Below are 24,496 nucleotides of genomic sequence, written 5' to 3'. Positions count from 1 at the left end.
TCTCACGTGGGGGTCAAACGGAGTAAATCAGATGAGTCCTACAAAGTGCTGAGCAGAGCTTCACCGTCAGTATTAGTCAGTGGTCTGACCGTGGCCATGGCTTCCTGAAGACACATGGGCGCAGTGGTCAGTGCGATTTCTAGTTCTCTGACTGCTACAGGTCGCGTCCTCCCTCCAGGAAATTTTCCTCCATCTTGAACATCTTCACATATGCTTTCTCAAAAACATTTTGTCCCAGTTGAATTTCCAGTCAGAAAGATCAAAGCTCTCCTTGGTCATGTCTCCTTTTCCCCCAACAGGAAACCAGCATGGCTGAAAGCCAGTTGCACTTGCCAGGATACATTCCATTCAGATGTGCAAGCACAGAGAGGTAACCCTCGTTAGCAACGCTGTGCTTCTCTTCCTCAGGCTGCCCCTTGCTCCAAAAGCCAGTACTTAAGGTGGGAGTTTTTAATGGAAAGGAATATGAGCTTTACACTCTTGGCTAGCCACCTGGGGAGAAGGTGGTAGGTGGACTCTTGTCCAAAGGTCAACTCCAAGGTGTCTGCCTGGCCCAGAGATTTTTAAAGGGGTTAGGGCAGTGAATTCATTAAGGGCGTGCTATGGTCTGTAACAGCTACGGATGTTATCATGGTGCTCAGAAGTTGTGCAAGAGATCTGGTTCCTTGGTGCCCAGTAGGTGGTGCAGGAGAGTTCAGTGAGGTGCAGAAAATACTCTGCTCCTTCTCTCCAGAACGCCTGATCTTTGGAAATGGCAAGAAAGGTTTAGTTAATCAATCACGTGGGCTTAAAGACTACTAGGCTGCCCAGGGGGACAAGGCAGCTTCCAGCTCAGGCAGATTTCGGAGCAGCAAATCAGCCCTTCCAGAACACTGCAGGACAGCTGGGCAGCCCAAAGCCTCCCACCATGAGGTAAAGGTTTTATCTTGCATTGATCTCTTGAAATTGTGTCTGGTGTCTTTGAAAAATGTCAAGACAAAATTTTCTATAAGTGCTAGATTTCAGCGCCGGCTTAAATATTTAATATACCTTACATCTAGATAATAATCATTGCAGGTATTTTAAATTTTGCAGCACTTTTCAGACACACACAGGCTTTCTCCCCAGTAGAAGCTTTTAAAAGAAATCCTAGCCAGGACGTGGCCAGAGGCTGGAGGAGGGAAGAAAAGGCACTGGAGGCATTGGGGAAGGGGGAGGGGCAAGTTTACTTCATTCCATTTCAGGCAAATTTTCATCAGCTCAGGATGCCAACCTGGCAGAAATATTCTTACAAGCTTTTGTCTTCCTGTTTTCCATTTGAAAGGAAAAGTCAGGAGCTTGGGGCTATTTAATCAGAATTTTTAAGGGAAGCGTACTCTTTATAAGCTCAGCATTGGATGCCTGACTAAAGGATGGGCTGGATTGAACTATTCTTTTCCAAAGAACTGCAGTCAGGCACTAAACCAGAATTCACATCCCTGAGGTTCCCCAGAGCCTTCAGAGAAATTGGGCTCCATCATTCCCAGTACCCACACTTTCCTTTTCTGTTTTGTTTTTAATCTTCAATGACCTTTAAAACCCAAACAAACAAAAACCAACTAGGCTCATGAAGGTCTTTTTTCAAGATAAAGATACTATGAGCACACTAAAGAACTTTGGAAAAATCCCAGCTAAGGGGGAAAATGCCGTCGTCTCTTATATAACCAACCAGAAATAAACTATTTCAACATTGGAGATATATATATATACACATACATACATATATATGTGTGTGTGTGTACACATATATATATGTATGTGTATATATACACACACACACACACACACTTGAGTAAATAGATTTGGGGAGAAATCTTTTCAAAGTTGAAAGTATAGATTCCATATATAGATTCCATACAGTTTCATCTTATATTTTCACTTAACATCATATTGTGAGTGTCATCAGTAAAATCTTTCAGTGATTTTCGAGGGCTTCAATAATGCTGCAAAATATGGATGTATCATTATTTCTTCCTTCCTTCTTTCCCTTTGTTCTTTCTTCCCTCTCTCTTTCCCCTCTTCGATTCCTCCCTCCTTCCCTCCTTCCTTCTGGATTCCTTACTTTATAATCAAACTTATGCATTCACAACACTTAAATAGTCAACATCATCTACAAAGTCGGCGAAACAGCAGCCATCACCCCCAACCATATTTCCCATTCCCCAGAGGTAACCAGTAATTCTTTCAGTGACTATTGTGCTATTTATAACCATATACTTAAATAATATGCTTGTATTGGAAGTTCTTGATTTTTAAATTTTAGCCATTATCTGTTTCCACCACAACACCCCTTCCCCAATACACACACACACTCACACTTACACACCTTCTCCCCTACATCCTCCCCTCCCAATATCATTTTGTGACTTTGGCTGGATCAATATTCAGAATTTGGATTATTACAATCGCATAAACCCTATTCACAGCTGAGGCTTGTCTTGTTCTATCTACCATGAGCTTTCTTTTTTGTATTTTGTTTCATTTTTTTCTGAAGCTAAAGGAAACAACAAACAAAAGTGGTTTTCTTTTCTTTTGTTTCTTTTTCTTCTGTTTCTAAGCACTTATCACCATCTCAGCCCCAAGCCTCTAGTTTAGTTGAACAAAGCTCCTTTCCGTATTTTCAAACCTGAGGCAGGCTGCCATTGTCGTGTTTCGGTGGTGATCACTCACAGGACCTTTGAGCTACTCCTGTCTACACTGGCTGTTCTCCAGGTTGGTGGGGGAAGTATGGAGCATTTCCTTCTCCCCTGCATCTTATGTAAGAGCCTCTCTTGCAGCTCATCTGTTTTTTAAATCTTACTTCTTTATTTACTACCTGGGCTTACTCTCAATTTTGAGGGGGCATCTCCTCTCAGCTTCCTGAGCAAGTGTCTGTAACATAAATTTTTTATTTTAGTGTATGAAAGGGTCTTCACTCTTTCCTTGCATTTTATCTTATTTTATTTATTTATTTATTTATTTTTAGATTTTATTTATTTATTTGACAGAGAGAAATCACAAGTAGATGGAGAGGCAGGCAGAGAGAGAGAGGGAAGCAGGCTCTCCGCTGAGCAGAGAGCCAGATGCGGGACTCGATCCCAGGACTCTGAGATCATGATCTGAGCCGAAGGCAGCGGCTTAACCCACTGAGCCACCCAGGCGCCCCTCCTTGCATTTTAAATGATTATGTGGTTATGTTAAGAATTCTAAATTTAAAATTCTCTTTCCACAGTTTTTGGAAGGCATTTCTCCATTGTCTTCTCGCTTTTCTCATCGTTGTTCAGATGTTCAACAGCATTTGGATTCTTGTTGTGTTATATAAATTGTTTTCCCCCGGGGAACTATAGAATTTGCTCAGTAGTGTTCTAAAAGCTTATCATCACATACTTGGTAAGAGGTTTTTTTTTTTTTTTTTTTTTTTAAATAAAGTTTTATTCCTCAAAATGTACATTTGGTAGGACATGTTCAAGCATCTTCACCAGCGCCTGGGACACCTCCACTTTCGGTGTTTCGGTGTTTCTGGTGTAAACGACTTGAGCTCTGACTTTGAGACCAGTTTAATCTCAGTCTTTGACCAAGGAGCTCCCGAAGGGCTGTCCTGGCGGAGGAATCCTGAGTCTCTCAGAGACAGCTACTGGAGGTCTAAGTTTATCATGAGAACTTCCGCACAGACTTGTCATAGGTCGCTTTGTCAAATGACACTGGGTTATTGAGCTTGTCCGAGCTTTGCCTTTGCACCACTTGTTTCTGGCCTCACCCCCAGGTCTATGGCCCCGATCTTTGTCTTTCTTGGCCAGCTTCCCAGGATCTTTCTTCTTCTCATCCTCGGGTGGCATCGCAAAGCTCGGGGAGCAACTGCTCCCCCTGTAGCCTCATTAAGATGTCTGACGAAAGGGGCTAAAGTTTCTTTTTACCACGCGGAAACTTACAGCCTTCCATTCAGGGGAAACTCTGCCGCATTCTTCTAGAATGTTCTTTCCCCCTTTCCTTTCCCTGTTCCCTCTAGAATTCATATTATTCAGATGTTGGTCCTCCAAGTCTGTCCCTTTAATTTTTTTTTCTTACCATTTGTCCTTTCAATCATAAGCTTTTGAGTTTTTCCACCCAATTTAATTGTTTTAATTTCCAAGACTTCTTCCATGTTCTTTAAATGTTTGGGAGTTTTTCCAAGCATTTTCTTTTATTCCATGGATGCAGCGTCTTCTCCCGTATCTCTATTTATCAATGACCCTTTATTTGTTCTGTTCTTGTTGTTTTAAGTCTTCTGCTCCCTTCGGGACACTTTTACCACCTGCCTGTTCGCGCCACTGTCCTGCAGGTGGGAGGCTTTCCTAAAATGTCTGGGGATTCCCTGACGCCCGTTCATGACTGTGAGAGAAACGCTCAAGAGCCCTTCGGGAGCCTGGAGCTCCTGCAAGGGGCGTCCTTACATGGGGACCCCACCACGCTACGGGACAAGGAACTCCTGATGTCGGTGACCTGGACGTCCTCCGCTTCCTCCGCAATAGGCGACTCGTCCCTTGCCCTGAAGAAGTAAGCCTGGCGGCAGCATTTTTAGAACAAACTCGGGAAGACGTGGTCTCAACATTCCACACGCAAACTTTATTTAATTCTCTGGTTGGCGGTGCCTGTAACCGCGGCCCAGGACCCACCGTCTCACCCTCTGCACATGGCCCTCCTTCAGCCTTCTGTGCATGGACTGGAGCCAGAGTCTGTAGGGACAGATTTTTTTTTTTCTTTAAATTTTAAAGATTTTATTTATTTATCTGACAGAGAGAGCACAAGTAGGCAGAGAGGCAGGCAGAGAGAGAGGAAGCAGGCTCCCCGCTGAGCAGAGAGCCCGATGTGGGACTCGATCCCAGGACCCTGAGATCATGACCTGAGCGGAAAGCAGAGGCTTAACCCACTGAGCCACCCAGGCGCCCTGGGACAGCTTCTTCTTAAGCTGACTTTTTATCAGTCTTCCTGCTGAGACAGAGCGGGGACTGGACTGGGTGTCCCCTCCAACCTGACCGGAACCCGGGGCTCCCTGACAGCCGAAGCCATGCCGCGGAGTAACACACCTTGCGGGAACTCAGGAGGAAGGAGCTTTCCAAACGGGCCTCCACCACGAAGACTGGCGAAGACAGAACCAAACCAGTCTGCTCCGAGGTGGACTCCAGCGCTGACCCTTTGACAAGCTGTGTCCCACGTTGTAACATAAAAATCGCGCCCCACCATGGAGATTTAATGAGCCGAGGGGACCCACGAGGCAGGGTCTGTCTATTGCGCCTGCGCAAGGAACTTCCGGTCTCTGCTCCATCCCTACCCCCTGTACCCCCCACACCAGCCCCCCAGTCCTTAGAGGTCACTTCTTTCCTCAGTCTCTTTAAAATCTTTCCCTGACGTTTGTTCCGGGAGTCAGCATGAAGGACCCTTTCCTGTGTGGTGTTCGCCTTGTGCTCGAGCATAAGCCCCCAGTAAGACCTGCCTGGAGCTTCCAGTTTGGCTTCTGGTCAGGGACCCCAGTTCGTGTTTTCTCTCTCTCTCTCTCTCTCTCTCACACACACACACACACACACACACACACACACACACTTATGCAGCACATCGGTTCTGCTAACTCCTGAGCCTTTGGGAATTCTGCATTATCAATGGGTTGTTTCTTGGGTGGGTCCCCCCTGCTGGCAGAATTAGCTCTCCCATGTTCCCGTGTTTGATAAAAGCAATCCCCACTCGCCTAGTTGCGCCAGGGTTTCCAAGATCTTGCTGTCTTTGTGTTCCCTTTCCTTTAAGGTTAGAAGCCTTCATAAACCATGTCATCCTAGTAGGATCTGAGGAGGGAGCTACAACAGTCTCATGTATTCCATGGGGAGTCTCATGATACCTTCAAATATGTTTTTCCACCATCACCTACAGTTTTAAGCAGTTGCAACTCATCCTGTGATGAACATCCCTCATTCACAGACTTGTGTGGCAATCAGGGTGCAGCACAGAAGCAGACAGCAGGAGATACACAGGAAGAGACATGATGTAAGGAATCGGCCTAGGTGATGATGAGGGCTGCTGTCACTGGCCGAATTTCTGCATCAGGAAGCCTCAGCACTATCTCCCGAGCCTTTTGACTAGTTCAGCCAGGCCCACCCTAGTTATGTAAAATAATCTTTCTTATTTAAAATTAAATGCTTGTGGACTTTATCACGTCTCCAAGATACCTTCACAGCAACATTTAGGTTCATGTTTGAGCGGATAACCATGCACGATAATCTAGCCAAGTGGACACATCTATAGGCCGTCACAACCTCTGACTGAATGTCTGGTTTTCTATACATTCTTAACATACAAATTTTTATGTCAAGAGCTTCTTGTATGTTTTGCCACAGTTCCCTGCAAGTTCTATGTCAAAATATGTTCCAAACCTTCATGTACAAGTAAAAGTGCCCAGCTGTGATTTTTTCAAAATCTTTTTCTGTAACCAAAGTTTTAATGGCACTGAAATGTTATTGATTTAATTTGCATTTCTTTGATCAGTGACTTTTTTTTTAATATGTGTGTTGGTGAATTTTGAACTACCTGCTCGTCTAAGTATCTTCTGAAATACAAATACTAAAAGAGCCTTTTAGGTATTTAATTAGGTATTAATTAATTAAATTAGGTATTAGGTATTGCCATGCTTATAATTTTTAAATTTCTGTTTTCTAGTTTGCCCTTTGATTTTTGTGAATAGCATTTGCATGTGGGCTCTTTGTGTCCTGTGTCTTTGTGCTCCAGATGTCCCTTTGTCTCTGTAAGGAACCAGACTACTGTCTTTGTGATCACTGAGCAAATCGAAAGGGTGGTGAACCGCAGCATCAGGGAGCATCCACCCAGGTAGAGGGTGGAGGGCATTGGAGCTGTTCTAGTTCGTGAATCTGCCCAAAGAGCCAGCTCAGCAAAGGAAGAGATGGTAACACAGGTGGGGCCACACTTGTTGGCCCCACGTCAGAAGGGCCAAAAGCCTGTCGTGGGTCAACCTGAATAAATTAACACTCTGTGCACACTCCATCCCTAGGAAAGGACCCCTGAGGGATATCTGTTCACATCCAGCCGCAAATGATTCCCCTCTCATTTCTTGGTGTCCTAAGCCCAGCATTTCTTCTTAGTTTCCCTGAATATTGTGGTGGATCAGAAGCCCAGGCTCACACCCTGGTGTCCATGCTCGAGAAAGGAAACAAAAAACCAACCTCACTAAATATTATTACTCACTTACCACACCATTGTCCAACAATTTCTACAGAGAAATTTCCTTCTGTTGCAGCTGGAGCTCCAGAATGCCTGTGCCCGTCCTTCTCTAAGACCGGTGGACTTGGGGTGGTCGCTGGGTAATAAATTTCCTCCACTCCCCCTTTCTTTCTGGGCTATCCCATCGTTTCCATCCCTTTGGGGGTCTATCACAAGATACCACAGACTGGGTAGCTTATAAACAACAGAAATTCGTTTCTCACAATTCTGGATCAGAGTGCCAGCATTGTTTGGGCCTTCTCAGAAGTGGTCAAGTAGCCACACCCTAAACCTGTTGCTTTGTCCATCCGCTCATTCACATCCCCAAATGTCTGCTCTTCTTCCCCAGTGAAATCACCAAACATTCCCTGGAGAATAGCTTACTACAACTGAAATGCCATTTTACCTGGAATTTATATGATGAAGAAAGTTCCTTAGATGACTTGGAGAACAGAGTGCGTGACCAGGTACAGTTTCTAAACAAAGAATTCAAAGCAATCATGTACAATCTGTTTGCCTATGTTAAACACCTCCGAGGCCAGAACAAGTCAGCTCTGGAATATTTACAGCAAGCAGAAGAGTTTATCCTGCACACACAGGCCCGCCAAGGCAAAATCCGAAGTCTGGTCACCTGGGGAAACTATGCCTGGGTCTATTATCACATGGGCAGGCTTCCAGAAGCACAGGCTTACATTGACAAGGTAGGACATCTTTGCAAGAAGTTTGCGAGCTCCTACAGAATTGAATGTCCCGAGATTGACTGTGAAAAAGGATGGGCCCTTTTAAAATGGGGAGAAAAGTATTATGAACGGGCAAAGGTGTGTTTTGAGAAGGCTTTGCAAAAGAAACCCACCAATCCGGAATTCTCCCTGGGACTGGCCATCACACTCTACCGTCTGGGTGACAAAGCACCAACAGAGAACACCGTTCGCCTTCTGAGGCAGGCCATCCAGCTGAATCCTGACAACCGGTATGTTCACGTTCTCCTGGCTTTGACTCTCCAGAAGACCCAGAAACAAGCTGAAGGAGATAAGCTAGTCGAAGAGGCCTTGAAGAAAACGCCATGCCCCACGGATGTACTCTGCAGTGCAGCCAAGTATTACCGAAATAAAGGTACTCTAGACACGGCTATTGAATTACTTAAAAAGGCTTTAGAATCAGTACCAAACAATGTCTTTCAACATCTGCAGATCAGATGCTGCTACAGAGCCAAAATCAGGCAGATACAGAGGTCACGGGGGTACACCACAAAGGAGAAGGAAGCAGAGCTGCGGGAGATGACGAGACACGCACTGAATCACTTTAAGAGGGTTGTCGAGTTGAATGTTAACCTTCCCCGTGCCTGCTCTGACCTTGCCTGCCTCTATGCCATCACTGGCCAGTATGATAAGGCAGAGTATTACTTCCAGAAAGAATTCAGTAAGGATCTGCCTCCTGCTGAGAGACAAGTGCTCCACCTGCGCTATGGAAACTTCCAGCAGTACCAGCGACTGCGGGACGACACTGCCATCCACCACTACCTGCAGGGTTTGAACATCAATGGGACAGTGACCAAAAAGGAAAAGCTGATTGTCAACATAAGAAAAATTGCCCACAAACGACTCTCTAAAAATGCCTCTGATGCCATGGGTTGGCAACTCTCCAGATTCATTCGTGAGCTGAATAGAAAGGGGCACCCATGGGACAGTGTGCCATCAGAGGCCAGCAGGGTTGTCCCCCCTGCCCTGCGGGCTGAGAAGGGCAGTGAGGAAAAGACCGCGGAAGCAGGTGAGACCCACCACCCAGAGAAACAGAAGGCCCTAGAGAGAGCCTGTAACCAGTCCCGAGGGTTTCATATAGAGAAGAGCCAGAGAGAGAGCAAGAGAGAGGTGTAGGAGGCCTGGCGAGGTGGTCACGAAGGGGAGGGAAACAGGGACACAGAGAGACTGAGAAGCCACAACTGGCAGGAGCTGGGCCAGGTGGCTGGGCTGCTCGTGTTGTTGTCTCTTTTTCTAGGTTTCCCAAAATTCTCTCAGCCAGACCTGGAAATGCAGAATCATTTTTCCTCTGTCCTACAGATATTTTGAGCAAAATCTCCTCTGAGGGCAAGCACTTGCTTTGGGACCGTGGGACTCTGTACCACCCAGCTCTCACCCCACGCCTTGCCCTCGGCCTGGGACACAGCGGGTACTCAACATCACTGATGGGAACAAGGGAAGACAGCAGCACTGGGGCCTGGTCCTCCTTCCTTGCTCCTGACACTCACAAATGAATTCCATACAAACCAAAGATTTAAATGTTTCAGAAACAGAAATCACATTTCTAGAGGAATTCTTGAGAGGGTTTTTCAGGTCACACAGTCTGGAAGCTGTAAGTATGAAACAAAACACAAAAGGGCAAAAGTATTAGGGAATTCAATCACACTATGAAACACGTTTCATAGAAGAGGGACCTCTGAAAAGTCAACCACACTATGAATTCAACCACACTATGAATTCTGGAATTCAGCCACACTATGAAACACGTTTCATAGAAGAGGGCCCTCTGGAAAGTCAAAAGATCAATGACAGACTTAAAAATACTGTTTCAGTATGTTACCAGATAACGGATTAACTTGCTTAATGCTGAAACAGTTCCTCTGGACAAATGGGCAGAGGTCAGGAAATCAAAATGGCTTAAAAAGGGGAAATGATTCTCAATGTCACTCTTATTAAGAGAAAGCAAACCAACACTATTAAGAGAGGTCATCTCAGGTCAACCAAAGAAACACCTTTTGGAAAAAGGTACTAAATAAGGATGTGGGTGAATAGGCTCCATCACACATCGCCGTTGAGATTATAAATCCTGTAGATGGAGGGCATTTGTTGATGGCAGGTAAACATTCATGAATCTTTGTCCCAGCAATTCCACTCATTAATCTATCTTGTATTTGCATATGCATGCAAAGACATGTATAAAGATACTCATGAAGTTTTGCTTATAGTAACAAAGGACTGACAACAACTCAAATGTCCATCACTAGGGGACTCATTAACTCAATTTTCATATTTCATGCTGAGAACAGCATGCAGCTAATGTAAAAAAAAAAAAGGCCATTCTAACTATAAAAATATAGAACACTATCTCTGAGATATATTTAAAAAATTTTTTTAAGTGCAGAAGAGTGTATATGACATGCTAACATTGTTCAAAGGAAGGAAGGAAGGGTAGGAGGAGGAAAAAAAGCCTATCACATTATTTGCAGAATATTTGTGAAAAGGACGTAGCTCCTCTAGGGTAGTCTCCAGAGAAGAAATGGGTTGTCTGGGAGTCTATATGGAAGGAAGACTTATATATTTCAATTGTATAGAATTTTTAATTTTGAATTTGATACCCAGAGCATATATCACATTGTCAAATAAAGTATGCAACAAGACAAATTCAAAACAAAAGATGGTGACACAAGAGTGCTGTGCCCACCCCATTGGTGTCCATTCTGCAACTGGTTCTTGCTGGGTCCAACCCACACTAATAAACATTTGAAGATCTCTGCACCTAATCAACAAGTCTCTAGATTGCAGGTCTTTCTTTTTTCTTTCTTTCTTTTTTTTTTTTTGTTTGATTGCAGGTCTTTCTTCATGCCTTCAACTTACATGCCACTACTCTTCCATTCACCCCACCCCTAACATATACAGTGTGTCCTCTACTCTCTTCGCCAGTCCATAATGGTGTCCACCGCAACTGATCCTTTAAAGTGTAACCATGTCCTAGACCTTTGCTCTGACCTCTCTTCACCTGTCCCACCATCCATGTTCAGGAATTTGCTTTTTGTGCAACAAACTTCTCTTGAGCTCCCAAAGGCATCAAGGAATTTGATAAATGAGAATGCACCAAGATGAAGAGCACAACTCTTTAAGTTCTGCTGACGGCACATGCCCTGTATTTGTCTCACTTCCCAATGAAGAGGGAAGAGCTTCATCATCCTGTGTGCTTCCAGGTTGCGGGCCTCCCCCACCACCCCCGGTCATTAGATGGATGAAAGTTTAACCTTGCCCTCAGATCATAAACTCCACAAAGTTCACAATGATACTCCCCTGCCCTGACATTGAAGGGTGATCTTAGCCAGTATTTCTTGGCCTTGCATGTTATGGGGCTCCCTGCCTGTAGCCCTTTACCGAGTGCAAGTGGAGCCCCAAGGAATGGGCAAAGTCTGGTCGGAAACTAAAGTAGCCATGGCTTTCTTCCAGAGAGCTGGTCAACAGTCGGAGAGAGAGGTGGAAAAGCTCCTGTTGCTAATTCAAAGAGAACCAGAAGTCCATACACATGCACTTCCACACATTTCCTCTGCTGTCCCTTGTGTCTTTATGTGACCTTTTTCATCTCTCTTTTACTCACCAATGCTTCCATGATCATCAACTTTTAAAACTCTTTATTCTCAGAATCAGACACTGACAAATATTTGAGGCATTCTTCGAAGGCATTGCTCCATTGAATAACCTTTCCATCGAAGGCTATTATCACCAAAGGTTCTGGGGTGCCTGGGTGGCTCAGTGGGTTGAGCCTCTGCCTTCAGCTCGGGTCATGACCCCAGTATCCTGGGATTGAGCCCAGCATCAGGCTCTCTGCTCAGCGGGGAGCCTGCTTCCCCCTCTCTCTCTGCCTGCCTCTCTGCCTACTTGTGACCTCTCTCTCTCTGTCAAATAAATAAATAAAATCTTTAAAAAAAAAAAAGGTTCTGTGTGAGCACAGGAGTCTCTGGGGCCCAGAAGGTGAACACAAACCCCAGCTCATGGCAGAGATGTGGGAACACAAGAATTAATGTCACAAAAAGCCTCCCAGGCGATGGGGCCAGGGATATGGAGAATGATGGCAAGGTTCTCATCAGAGAGCAGAATCTTGGTCTCCCAAATGCCTATCCAGCAGAGACTGGTCATTTCTACTGACTTGTGATCTTTGAACTTCCTCCATGTTTCCTTTCTTCAGTTGGGATGTTTCCTTTGATTCTCGTGCCCCATCCGGTCCTGTAGGAGTTATCTAATCTTATCTAGTCTTTTAGGTTTTTTTCTCACCAGACGATAGGAAGTCACACCCTGTCCATAGAAGGGAACCGGGGATCTCTGAGAGTTCCCTGAGCATCGCTGGGAAAGATGGTTGCCTTGATTCTGGGTGGACTCTGTTGGGAAAGTCCTGAGTATGTTCTGTGTTTAGCAAGAAGGGCACATTATGGATGTTTAGGGTATGAAGAGTCCTCTAGCCAGTGTGAATAGTAGTGAACTAGCCACCAACCCTTCTAGGTAGACAAAGCTTACGTCAGACATTCTCTACAGAGACAGAGAACAAAAGAGAGGACCATTTTCTCCCCGTAAATCTCAAGAAAAACCTATAGGGTTTTGTTTTATGGAATTAAAATTTTTACTTACAGTCAAAATATTATGTGGTTCTCAGACTTGATAGCATGTATTAGGATTATTTGAGAAGTTTCCTAACACAGAGATTCCTTGGCCCCACTCCTAGAATTATGATGCATTTGATGGAGGATGGAACCTGACAATTTGCATTTGTGGCAGGTCCCCCGGTGGACCTGAAATTTCTTGGGGCTGATGGCAGCATGGGCCTAGTGCCTTCTACCACTTTGTAGTTGATGATAACCACAAAGTAGACACATACATAGTTGTAACAGCCTGAGTAATCAGAACACTCGCAGAGTCCGTTTCACTTTTCTCATCATTGACATATTACCGGAAAAGAGCTGGTTTTCCTTTCCAGTTTCTATTCTGCATTCCCACTGCATCTTCTAACACTAACCAGCTGCCAGAGCAGCTGGGACATTCCTCCTGTGAATGCAGTCCACACAGGCACTGGCCATACGGATTTCTGAAGAGTACCACAGTCCCTCCAGGCATTTCAGAACACAGCTAGCACGTGCTTTCCCTGTGCTTCTCCCCACCTGGTACCTTTATAATGAGACTTAAACATTTCTATCCGGTTGTTTTCTTGAATGCAAATTCAAAACATACGACACCAAAAAATCCTACTGTGTTCCTAGTTTCCTTCTGCAGCATTTCTTGTACAACGAACATACATTTTTTTAAAGACTTTATTTTTTTTTTTATTTGAGAGAGAGAGAGACAGAGAGAGAGCATGAGCAAGGGAAGGGGTAGAGTGACAAGCAGATTCCCCCACTGAATGGGGAGCCCAATACAGGGCTCCATCCCAGGACCCTGAGGTCATGACCCAAACTGAATGCAGATGCTTAACGGACCACGCCACCTAGGCGCCCCTAACATCCATTTCTATAAATATATACTAGGACTTGTAACTCCTGAATGACACCCAAAAGTAAGCGTTTCCAACAGGGATAGGCTCGACTCTGTGTCCCACTCAAAAGGTAGAGAACTGTCAAGAAGCATAGCTCCTCCTTCCACCCTGCTGCTCACAGACACAAACAGACATCCAGAAGGCTCTCTCCAAGACTGAACTAACGTGCCTCAGCTGTACTCAGTGGTCCTGGAGAACAGGCTTCACTCGTGCTCTGTGTAATTTCCAGACACCAAAGATTCCTAGTGCTGTTATCTCTTTTCCTCTTGGGTCCACACACACTGTCATCCCTCTGAGATCAGGGGTATGAATAAGGAAAAAGCAAAGAAAGTACATTTCCTCCATCACAGCAACCCCCCGTGGTTGCAAATTGTGATGTGGGAGTGCGGGACACCAGGGTGAGCCACGGGACTTTAAATGTTGCGGCGCTCGGGGAGGCCCAGGATGTGTACAGGTGTGGGGAGCTGTTTGGCTGGGGCGCCTCGGTGGCTCAGTTGTTAAGCGTCAGCCTTCGCCTTGGGTCATGGTCCCAGGGTCCTGGGATTGAGTCCCACACGGGGCTCCCGGCTCAGTGGGAGGCCCACTTCTCCCTCTCCCACTCCCCCTGCTTATGTTCCCTCCCTCTCTCTTTCTCTGTCAAATAAATAAATAAATAAAATCTTTAAAAAAAAGAGCATCCCTCCCTGGGGTCTGCAGACCACGCTGGTGACAAGGGCAGCAGAACGAGGATGGGTTAACATTGTGGTGAAGAGGCCGGGTACTTGGTGCTTGGTACCTGTGTCCCTCTCCAAGCTGGGCTCCCTTCATGTCAGCTGATCTAGTCTGTCACTATGGTCACAAAGAGGAAGTTCTGACTCACCGCAGGGTGGGGGTTGGGGGTGCTACAGGCAGGGCTCTTACTCAAGATTCATTTCTTCTTAGAGCCCTGCTGATTGTACTTTGCAGTTTCAGTTTCTCTTTCCTAAAGCAAACCGCAGGAAAACACAGCAAAGGAACCAAGAAATGCCCCATATATAGATCTCCCTAGCATCTCTGGGAGGCAGAGCAGGAAGATCTCTGAAGAGCACAGCAGCCTGAGCGACAGCCTTCCAGAACCGCTGAGAAGCACTCCGCAAACATGAGGTAAATATTCTGCCCTGATCGTGTTGAAAATGTCCAATCAGTCTTGCTGTGGAATGCAAATCCCACACGGCCCTACTCTGAAAACACAAGTTCCTGACTTGTTTTGCTTTATTTAGTGTCTGTTTGTAGCCTTGCCGTGACTGCTCTGTAGGTCGTGGCTTTGTCTTCCCATTGCCGGCTTGTTTATTTCTGTGATGTTCTGCCCCACACTGTCCAGCTTCCTTAGGGCATCTCTCGTGTCCAGAGGAGGGAGGGAGGAAGAATGGCAGAGGGAGAGATGTTTACCTGCGGGTGCTTCATATAAAATTGGATCCGGGGCAGGGGGTGGCTCCTGTAGACTGTCCCTTTTGTTTCTTATTTGAAAGGATGAAGCAAGGGGCTTTTACTAAGATTCTTATTTAACAAAGGCTCTGTTTTTAGCAGATAGGGTTAAAATGTACTCCAGGAAGCAACCCCAGCTCATGCTAAGGTGGATTTTACTTTAAATATGTTCTTTCCACTGGGTGTGGTGAAAAAATAATGAATACTGTTTTTCTGAAAATAAATAAATTAATTTATTTTTTTTAAAGTTCATAAAAAATAAATAAATACGTTCTTTCATCTCACATTTGCATCAGGGCTGGTAAAATGTATCCCTTTTTTCAACAGAAATATATTTAATCCATTCTTTTAACAGAAATATATTTTACTCCAAAATGCTACTGATTGGCTAGAGTCCTTCTCTATGAAGTATGAATTGGAGGTGGGGTGCTTGGAGAAAACAGCCCCCACCTCTAAAATGCTCTTACACCCCAGAAACAGAAGATTGCCCCGGGAGGAGGCGGGGTAGGAAGGGAAATTTTGTTTTCTCCAGTGTGAGGGTGTGGCCAGGCTAGACGCCTCAGCCTCAGTCCTGGGAGCTCCAACAAGTGGGGACACTAGCCCTAGCTCTCACTTCCTAGAGGACACATTGCCCTCCTTCTATAAGCTTCCTGATATCTCTTCTTGAAGTGATACATTTTCTGCTACTCTCCATGTCTGCCTGATAAGAAAAAGATCTGATATATTTCCAGATATCTATTTCTAGGGTGACTCAGAATATTTAGAAACCTTGTTCCTATTCCTTGGAACTTTAGTCTTAGAATCTCTCCCTTAATAACACAGATCCACCCAACTCTTTTCTAATTTTCTTTGATCCCTTAGCTATAGGCACTGTCACCAGGCATTGGCCCTGTGCTCTAAGACAGTCATTCTCAAATCTGAGCATGCATAAGATCTACCTGGAAGGCTTGCTAAAGACAACCCCCCCCCCAGATTCTGATTTGGTAATTCTTAATTGAAGTCCAAGGATGTGCATTTCTAACAGGCTCCTCAGTGATGCCAGTAATACCCTTAGACACTGGCGGCAGCATTAGCTCTGAGCCTGGGGAATGGTGTCACTGTGGCTTTTCTGCGGACAAGAAGCAGGTAACACATTGCTGTGTGTAAATATTTGGAACTTCTAGAGTCATCAGGTGTATAGGTCTCAGAAGTCTGAGTCCAGGAAGCAAGTGTCTGGAACGAGCTTCTGAATTACTGGTGGAAACAAAAACTCGTAATCACACAGTGAAATTGGATGCTTTCGAACGGCTGCTCAGAGGGATTCTACCTAAGAGTGTCTAGTAAATGCCTCTATCCTACAAATACACAACTGTCTATGTGCTTTATATGCTGGAGATAATTTCAACTGGATTCATTCTCTCTGCTTCTTTTATAAAATGAGGATGTTGCAGGGAGCCTAGGCAGCTCAGTCAGTTAAGTGTCCAACTCCTGATTTTGGCTCAGGTCATGATCTCAGGGTTATGAGATCGAGACCCACATTGGGCTCCACACTCTACATGGAGTCTGCTTGAGATTCACTCTCTCCCTCACCCTCTACCACTCCCCCCACTTGCACACTCTCTCAAATAAATCAATAAATTTTTATAAAACATTAAATGAGAAAGTTGATAAAAAGCTTATTGCTAAGCTTATGCAACCTTACTGAGAAGGAAAATAGATCCATTTGGACACAAACTTGTCAAGGGGAGGCTGCTGTCATTACAATGCCAGATATCACGCCAGGCACACTCCTGGGTGCGTGCATGCGTGCACACACACACACACACACACACACACAGCCACCACCCATACCACCCCCCATATTGCATCAAGAGGCTCAGACAAATGGTGAGTGCTGTGAAGTTTGTAAAACATGGTGATTCACAGACCTGTACCCCTGGGGATAAAAATACATTATATGTTTATTTAAAAAATTAATTAATTAATTAATTTTTAAAAAAGAGGCTCTGACAACCAGGCTCCTCACTGAGACCTGTCTGGGACTTTGAATAGACAGAGGGTCCTTCCCCTGGCAAAAACTCCTACTGGTTTTCTTTCCTCTCTTCTGTTTATTCTATTTGGAGTTAAGTCTCCATCCAATTCAAGTAACAGAAATGAACAGGAAATGATTTAAGGTTCCTGGAATGGCTCACGGGACCCACACACAGGACTAGAGCAACACCAGGCAGGCCAGAACAGGACAATGGAGAGCGTCAGGGACCCAGACTCTGCGTCTGCTCCGTGTGCATCTGGGTCACACTCTCTGCTGGCCACACTGCAGACCATGGCCCCTGGGAGCCCTCCAGCACACACGGTGCTCCTCCTAAGTCCAGACACCTGACTCCCCACCCCCTTCCCCCGTACTCAGCTTCCACTTGAGTTTAGGTGCCCAGCTCTGATCTAATCATCAAATGGGGGGGGGGCTAAAAAGTGAAGGCTAAGGGGTAGGAAGAAAGTGGGGGAATATAATCTTCCATTTGGACAAGCATTTCAAACACGGTCTTTGCCACATTACATAACTTTCCACATATCTACTGCTTTTCTATGTCAGAATCCATAATAGTTAGAATATCAGCTCCTGATAAAAGGGCTAATTAATATACACCATGAAAAAATGTTTTGAAGTGAGAAAAACAACACTTCAGGGACTCCAATATGTAGGCAATGCAGAGAAATTATTTGGGGCAGTTAATGATTTTTAACCTTCTCATCTCTAAAGTTATTCAAAATAAGGTTTCTGTGTGGTGAGTTTTCCTTATTTGTTATTTGATTTGATTTGATTTTTAAGAACCAACGTTGAAGGGAATGGGAAATCTTCCCAGAAGAGTACCTTAAGGGAAAAAGAGCATTTCCCATAAGAAAAGAAGCTAGTGTGAGCCTCCTCCTATAGCTTCAATTCCAACACCTTGCATGAAAGCAAACCACAGGAGAGGAAAAATAAAATTTCAAAAGATAATTATAGCAACAAAATGCAGAAGTTTTAATACACCAGCACAATGAGAAATGTTAAAAACAGAAATCACTGGTCTAAGAAATAGCAGTGGGGTGGAGAGGAGAAAAAAAAAAGATTATATTTTGTTCCAAAATAAAAGTTTAAACCTTGCTAACATATATGATGATAATAAACTTAAGCAGTAGAATAATATAAAAGCAGTGGATATAAGTAAGCATTTAGAATTGTTGAAATATGATTTAAAATATCAAAATGGAAAAGTTCAGCTAAAAGGAGAACAGAGAATGCCAAATTAATAAAAAGACAAGACAAAACCAATTGGATTAAAAAAAAAAAGTTTGGATAACCACAGAAAGTCAGTTAAGGATATATGAAAAGGACAGATTAAGGGGAACTAAGAAACTGAAAATACAGGAGACAAATGTGGTTGAATTTCAGAGGGATAATGAGATTAAAATCAAGCTTTCAAGACAGGAACAGAATAGACAATTCTAAAGCTAAAATTTTCAAACCAGGAAAGCAAATGCTGGGTAAGATGAAGAACAGGAACATAAAGTAATCAAATAGGCTTTCTTCTTAAAAACTGTGTCAAGTCAGGGGTGGCTCAGTCAGTTCAGCATCTGACTGTGGCTCAGGTCATGATCTCCAGGTCCTGGGATGGAGCCCCAGCCCCAAGTCCTTGGGTTCTGCATTCAGCAGGGAGTCTGCTTCTCCCTCTCTCTCCCTCTGCCCCTCCCCTGCCCATGCTGTCTCTGTGTCTCTTTCTCATAGAATCTTTAAACCAAAGCGACACAAAGTCAATCCTCCTCTGGAGCTTACTTACATCCTCTGCTTTTATATTATTCTACCGCTTAAATTTATTATCATCATATATGTTAGCAATGTTTTAAGCTTTTATTTTGGAACAAAATATAATATAATCTGTCCCCCCAGATGTGCTGCGCCTGCACAGGCCCTCACGGCAGACAGCAGAGGGCCAGCCCGACCCTCACAAACCGCCCTGTTCGGGGAAACCTAGCTCCGGGGTCTCTGAATCCCACCCCAACACTCTCTCTAATCCTTCTGCCCCCCCATCACCCAACCCCTGCGTCCCTGTGCACTTAACACAGATGCCAAAATATAGAAAGAAATGAAAAGGAAATACTGTTCTTTTCTGGTTGGAGTGAACACCGTCGAGGAGGAGAAGGAGTAGGAAGAGAATTGCACTTACTGCACTTGCTCTGCTCCCCGGGAGAACCCACGCCCTGTCTGACAGCCTGCATCTTTCTGTTTTGCCCTCCAGCGAGAGCACCATGACCGCCCTGGAGAGCTGCTTACCGCAGCTGAAATGCCATTTCAACTGGAACTTGGTGGAGGGAGGAGAGTCGCTGGATGAGTTCGAAGACGAGGTGTGTAATGACACGGAGTTTCAGAACAACGAGTTCAGAGCGACGGTGTTCAACATCCAGGCCTATATCGAGCACCGCAGAGGCCGCGGCGAGGCGGCGCTGGAGAGCCTGCGGCGGGCGGAGGAGCTGATCCGGCAGGAGCACTCGGAGCAAGCGGACCTCCGGAGTCTGGTCACCTGGGGCAACTTCGCCTGGGTCTCCTACCACCTGGGCAGACACGCAGACGCGCAGATGTATGTAGACAAGGTGAGACGAGTCTGCGCGCAGGCTCGCAGCCCCTACAGAATGGAAAGCCCCGAGCTGGACTTCGAGGAGGGATGGGCCCGGCTGCAGTGTGGAGGGAGGCACAACGAGAGGGCCAAGGTGTGCTTTAAGAAGGCTCTGGAAAAGGAGCCCAAGAACCCGGATTTTGCCTCGGGTCTGGCCATCGCCAGCTACCGTCTGGACACCTGGCCGCAGCCTCAGAATCCCGTGGACCCTCTGCGGCGGGCCATCCGGCTGAATCCTGACAACCAGTATGCGAAAGTCCTCTTGGCTCTGAAGCTTCAGAAGATGAAGGAGGAAGAGGAAGCAGACAGGCTCGTGGAGGAGGCGCTGAAGGGAGCCCCGGGGACGACAGATGTGCTCTGCCAAGCAGCAAAGCTGTATCGGAGGAAAGAGGCCCTGGACCAAGCTGCAGAGCTGCTAAGAAAGGCCCTGGAATGTTCTCCGGACAGCACCATCCTGCACTGGCGAATCGGCTGCCTCTACAGGACCAAAGTCCTCGAGATGCTCCAGGACCCAGGAAGGAATGAGATGAGCGTCCAAAGGGCAAAGTTACAGGAAACCATAGAACAAGCTGTGTATCATTTAAAGAGAGTGGATGAGGCCAATGCAGAGTTCCCCTGTGTCTGCTCCTATCTGGCCTGCCTCTACGCGCAGGCAGGCAAGTATGATGCCGCGGAGCATTACTTCCAGAAAGAATTCAGCAAAGAGCTTTCTCCAGGAGCCAGGCAAGTGCTCCACCTGCGCTACGGCAACTTCCAGCTGTACCAGCTGAAGTGCGAAGACACGGCCATCCACCATTTCATACAGGGCATGAAAATCAACCAGGAATCAAAGGAGAAAGAAAAGATGAAAAATAAGCTGCATAAAATTGCCTGTACCAGGCTTTCTAAAAACGGAACTGATTCCGTGGCTTTGCACCTCTTGGCATTTCTTCAGGAGCTGAATGGAGACATGCGGCCAGCAGAGGAAAACTCCGAGAGGTGTTTGGACTCTGGAAGCTTCCTCCATTCAGTATCTTTCACTGAGGAATAAGGAATCAACATATGGTGCTGGTGGAATGATGCAGGGAAGGGAGCAGAAACCCCTCCACCAAGTGGGTATTCATGATATGGGGCAACTTTACAGCAGCATAGGTGTGGACTGAGCTGCTGGCCATGGGTCTGCACCGGGTTTGGGGAGGATACCTGCTGGGTATCACACAGGAATTGCTCAGGGAGTTCTGGGACAGGGACTAGATGGGGGGGGGGTGGTCACAGGCTTTGGTTAGGAGGCTACTTCCCAACTGACCTCTTGGGAGTAGTTTGCATTATGATATTCCCTTAGTCATCCTCCCTGTGGTGATGTCTTGGGTTTGTCTCTAGGTTTAGATAAAGCAGCCAGATCCCTCACATCTGTTAACAGTGTGGTCCGTTTTTGCAATGTCTTTCCACCCTTGGAATCATTTTAGATCTTGTGCAGTTTGGTCCTGCAGAGACACTAATGTGTCCATTCAAAGGCGGGGGGACCAAAGCCTCCATAGGGCTGGGTATCTTCTCTCCCTCACTTCTGCTTCCTCCCCAGACAGTCCTCAGTCTATTTGAACTCAGGTTGTATGGACAGTCTAGACTGAGGTCTGTCTGGGGAGGCAGGGGTCGCCTGGGGCTGGGGTCAGTGGCAGGATCACAGGTGTCAGGAAAGTGATGTGGAATTGTGTTTTGGGAGTGATGGGAATCTTCTAAAACTTACTGTGGTGATGGTTGCACAGCTCTGTGAAACGCTGAAAGCTACTGAATTGGACCCTTTAAGTGGGTGAACTGCACAGCATATAGATTATATTTCAATGTAACTATTAAAAAATCATAATAGCCAAAAAGCAGATTCAACTGATGAATGGATTCTTGTTCCAAATGAACATAAAGAAAGCCAGCTCTTCTGTTGCCTTCTATTTTTAACCTCTAGGTTTGTTTTCATTGTATCGCACCCTTCTTATTACTAGCATTTAAAATGCTGTTACTGCCTTTATATTCAAAAGACAGGTTGGACAACTCCCGTACCCTATTGTCTGGGTATGTATGGGTATGAAAATCTAGTCCTATATCATTTTATCTTTAAACACTGGTACCGAACAACCATTCATGGGCAAGTTGGCTCCAAAAAAGAGTCCAAATGCAAAAGGAAGTTTGGCTTAGTGTAGAAATCTAAATCTACATGCTTACAGATTTAAGAGGACTGTGCAGGGGCGCCTGGGTAGCTTGGTTGGTTAAGCGACTGCCTTCGGCTCAGGTCATGATCCTGGAGTCCTGGGATCGAGTCCCACATCGGGCTCCCTGCTCAGCGGGGAGTCTGCTTCTCCCGCTGACATCTCTCCTCTCATTCTCTCTCTCTCTCTCTCACTCTCAAATAAATAAATAAAATATTTTTTAAAAAGAACTGTGCATTTCTTAATTTGCAGAATGTTATTTGACCACCATATGCAACTGTTGTGAATACTATATGGATTCATGAGTACTTCTTGAGCCAGGAATTAGAATAAGAAGAGAAGCCAGGAGAGAGGCAGCCAGTACTAATGCACTGGAAAATAATTCTTCATTTGGGCTAAGAGGAAAGCTTTGAGCAGATGGGTAAATTTGCCTTTTCTCTAATCTAACCACTTCTGTTGCGCAGCTCCTCCCTCCACTCCAAACCCGGTGTGTGTCTCTCACATCAGCACCCTCCCAACACAGAAACTTGCACAATACAACTTCTTTCCTCTCTGAGCGAAGAAGGTGAGACACAGAGATGAATTTCCCCTGGGCTGGATGTCGAGGTTGTGCAACTCCTGCTCTGCCGGGATTAAGAACCAGATTCTGAGCAGCAGAGATGCCATGTCTTCTTTTAAAAATTTACATTTTTTGTGGGTATCTATGAAATGTGGGACTTTGTAAAGCATAAGGACAAAGTCAGGGGCCCCTCTTCCCTCAGTCTAAGGGTAGTATTGATACCGTCTATAGTACCACAAGAATTTATACCATTTATAAATGTATGTCCCTTTATGACAACGGGATAACAAATTGTGAAGAGAACCAATCAGAATTACAGAATTATCCAAGTTGCAGGTTTCTCTCACTAGATATCATCTCTGGACTCACAATACCTCATGATACTCCTGTTGTTGGGAAAATCATCCGTCAGTTTTGTTTCCCAAGAGTCTCTGCTTTCTATAGTTTCAAGAATGGAGGGAGCCTTTCTCCTATCTATCTACTTGACCATTCTTTCACCAAATCAACTATGAGAACTATACTCCCTAGGTTTTTATGATTATATACATCATGGGTAGAAGTTTTATAAAAATTAAAAAAAAAACCTCTCAGGATAATATCACTCCTTCAGAGACTGAAGCATAAACACATGAATTTCTGAGATAGCCATTAAACAATATTACATGGGTTACTATTCCCATTTTACAGCTGGGAAAACTAAAGGATCGCCTTAGACCTCACAGATCTAAACTGCACTCCAGGGCCTGGCATTCCATATTTGGTGTGAGGCAAAGAAAGGAAATTCAGACTCAGTGATTTGACTCCTGCGTCATCCCACAGGTAGTAAACTGAACAGGCAAAATTAATCCAGGTCTCGTGTTGCAAATTGTCTCCCACAAGAAAATTTATTGCAAGAGACTACTTTTTACCAAATATTTCTGGATAGTCTTTCACATCACGTGGTCCCAGAAACCCCTGTATCAGAATCTCCTGCAGACTGTATTAAAAATGCAGTTCCTGGGAGCTCTTGGGAGTCAGGCCCAAGATGCAAAGCAGGAAGACCCTGAACTCACTTTCTCCCCCAGAATATATATCAAATTACACCTACCAATAGAACAAGTTCCCCTGAAGTACTGAGGGCTGACTGAAGAGCTACTGAACAACCAAAGGCAGAGAGAATGACAAGAGAAGAGCAAGAGACATTGGAAGAAAGGGAACCCCGGACCCCCACCCCCATGCTGTCAGCGGCCACGGGGAAAGAGGGACTGAGGGACAGAGAACACATCCCTCTGTCCTGGGGCACAGAAAAAGGCTATGGTTTAAAAGAGAAGCTAACATATGGAAGAGACAAGGCGAGATGGCCCAGGAGCAGAGGAGGTGGGAGAACACTCTGGGGTAGAGGGGCGACTGTTATACAGTTTACGGTTTACCCTCTCACTCCACCTTAAGGCAGAGTCTGGACACCATCACAGGCAGGTCCAGCTGTGACAGGGAGTTCCTAACCTCAGCAAGCCCAGGGTCCACAAGCCCACCCCAGCTCTGGTCTCACTGAGACACAGAAAAAATGCCAGAGTTTATAAAAGCCAAAGAACTGTGGGGTTGCTCTCTCCTCCTCCATCTTAAAAGCCCAGAGTGGAACAGGGTCTCGATGCTGTAAGTGGTGGGTCCAGTTTCCACAGAGAGCTTGTAACCTTACCAACCTCTGTATTGCTGGGAGACAGAAAATAAGCCATGGCATATTTTTTTGTTTTGTTTTGTTTTGTTTTTAATTAAAATATTTCTTAATTTGTATTTTATCTTACTTTTTCATTTTTTAAAAATTTGTCTTGTCTTATTTTAATTTGTGTTCTTTTTGGCTTGGTTTTGTTCTCATTTATTGTTCTTCTTTTCCCTTTTCTGCTTTTTTCTTTTTTCAATTCTTCTTTTCTTCTTCTACTCTTATTCTTATTCTTATCATTATCATTATTTTCTTTCTGTAGAAAAACCACTATTTTTTTTCTTCCAAGATTTTATTTAAATTCAGTGTGAAATTCATTAATATACAGGGTAGTATTGGTTTCAGGAGTGGAATTTAGTGATTCATTACTTACATAACAACACCCAGTACTCATCCCAGCACATGCTCTCCTTAATACCCATCACCCTTTTAGTGCACTCCCATCCTCCTCCCCTCCAGCAACCCTCAGTTTGTTCTCCAT

At 45.1% G+C, this 24,496-nt stretch overlaps 2 protein-coding genes across 3 annotated transcripts; both read left to right on the top strand.

Moving 5' to 3' along the window:
* The first annotated feature begins 332 nt into the window (after positions 1 to 332).
* LOC101677113 (interferon-induced protein with tetratricopeptide repeats 2-like) lies at positions 333 to 11,766 on the top strand. The gene is made up of 2 exons (XM_013050122.2): positions 333 to 912; positions 7,586 to 11,766. The coding sequence occupies exons 1-2, from the start codon at positions 908 to 910 to the stop codon at positions 9,108 to 9,110; spliced, it is 1,530 nt and encodes a 509-aa protein (XP_012905576.2). The 5' UTR covers positions 333 to 907; the 3' UTR covers positions 9,111 to 11,766.
* Positions 11,767 to 14,433: 2,667 nt separating this feature from the next.
* Positions 14,434 to 24,089, top strand: IFIT2 (interferon induced protein with tetratricopeptide repeats 2). Of its 2 annotated transcripts, none has more exons than XM_045073841.1 (2): positions 14,434 to 14,634; positions 19,090 to 24,089. In XM_045073841.1, exon 2 carries the CDS (start codon positions 19,219 to 19,221, stop codon positions 20,611 to 20,613), a length of 1,395 nt encoding a protein of 464 aa, XP_044929776.1. In that variant the 5' UTR covers positions 14,434 to 14,634; positions 19,090 to 19,218; the 3' UTR covers positions 20,614 to 24,089. The 2 variants fall into 2 exon arrangements, with proteins under 2 accessions (XP_044929776.1, XP_004780818.1); XM_004780761.3 differs by having other exon boundaries at positions 14,437 to 14,634; positions 19,209 to 24,089.
* Positions 24,090 to 24,496: the final 407 nt, after the last annotated feature.

The sequence above is a fragment of the Mustela putorius genome, unplaced genomic scaffold, assembly GCF_011764305.1.
Source record: "Mustela putorius furo isolate JIRA1106 unplaced genomic scaffold, ASM1176430v1.1 tig00537291_pilon_pilon_pilon, whole genome shotgun sequence".
NCBI lineage: Eukaryota > Metazoa > Chordata > Mammalia > Carnivora > Mustelidae > Mustela > Mustela putorius.
This window is presented reverse-complemented; position numbering and strand designations above follow the sequence as displayed.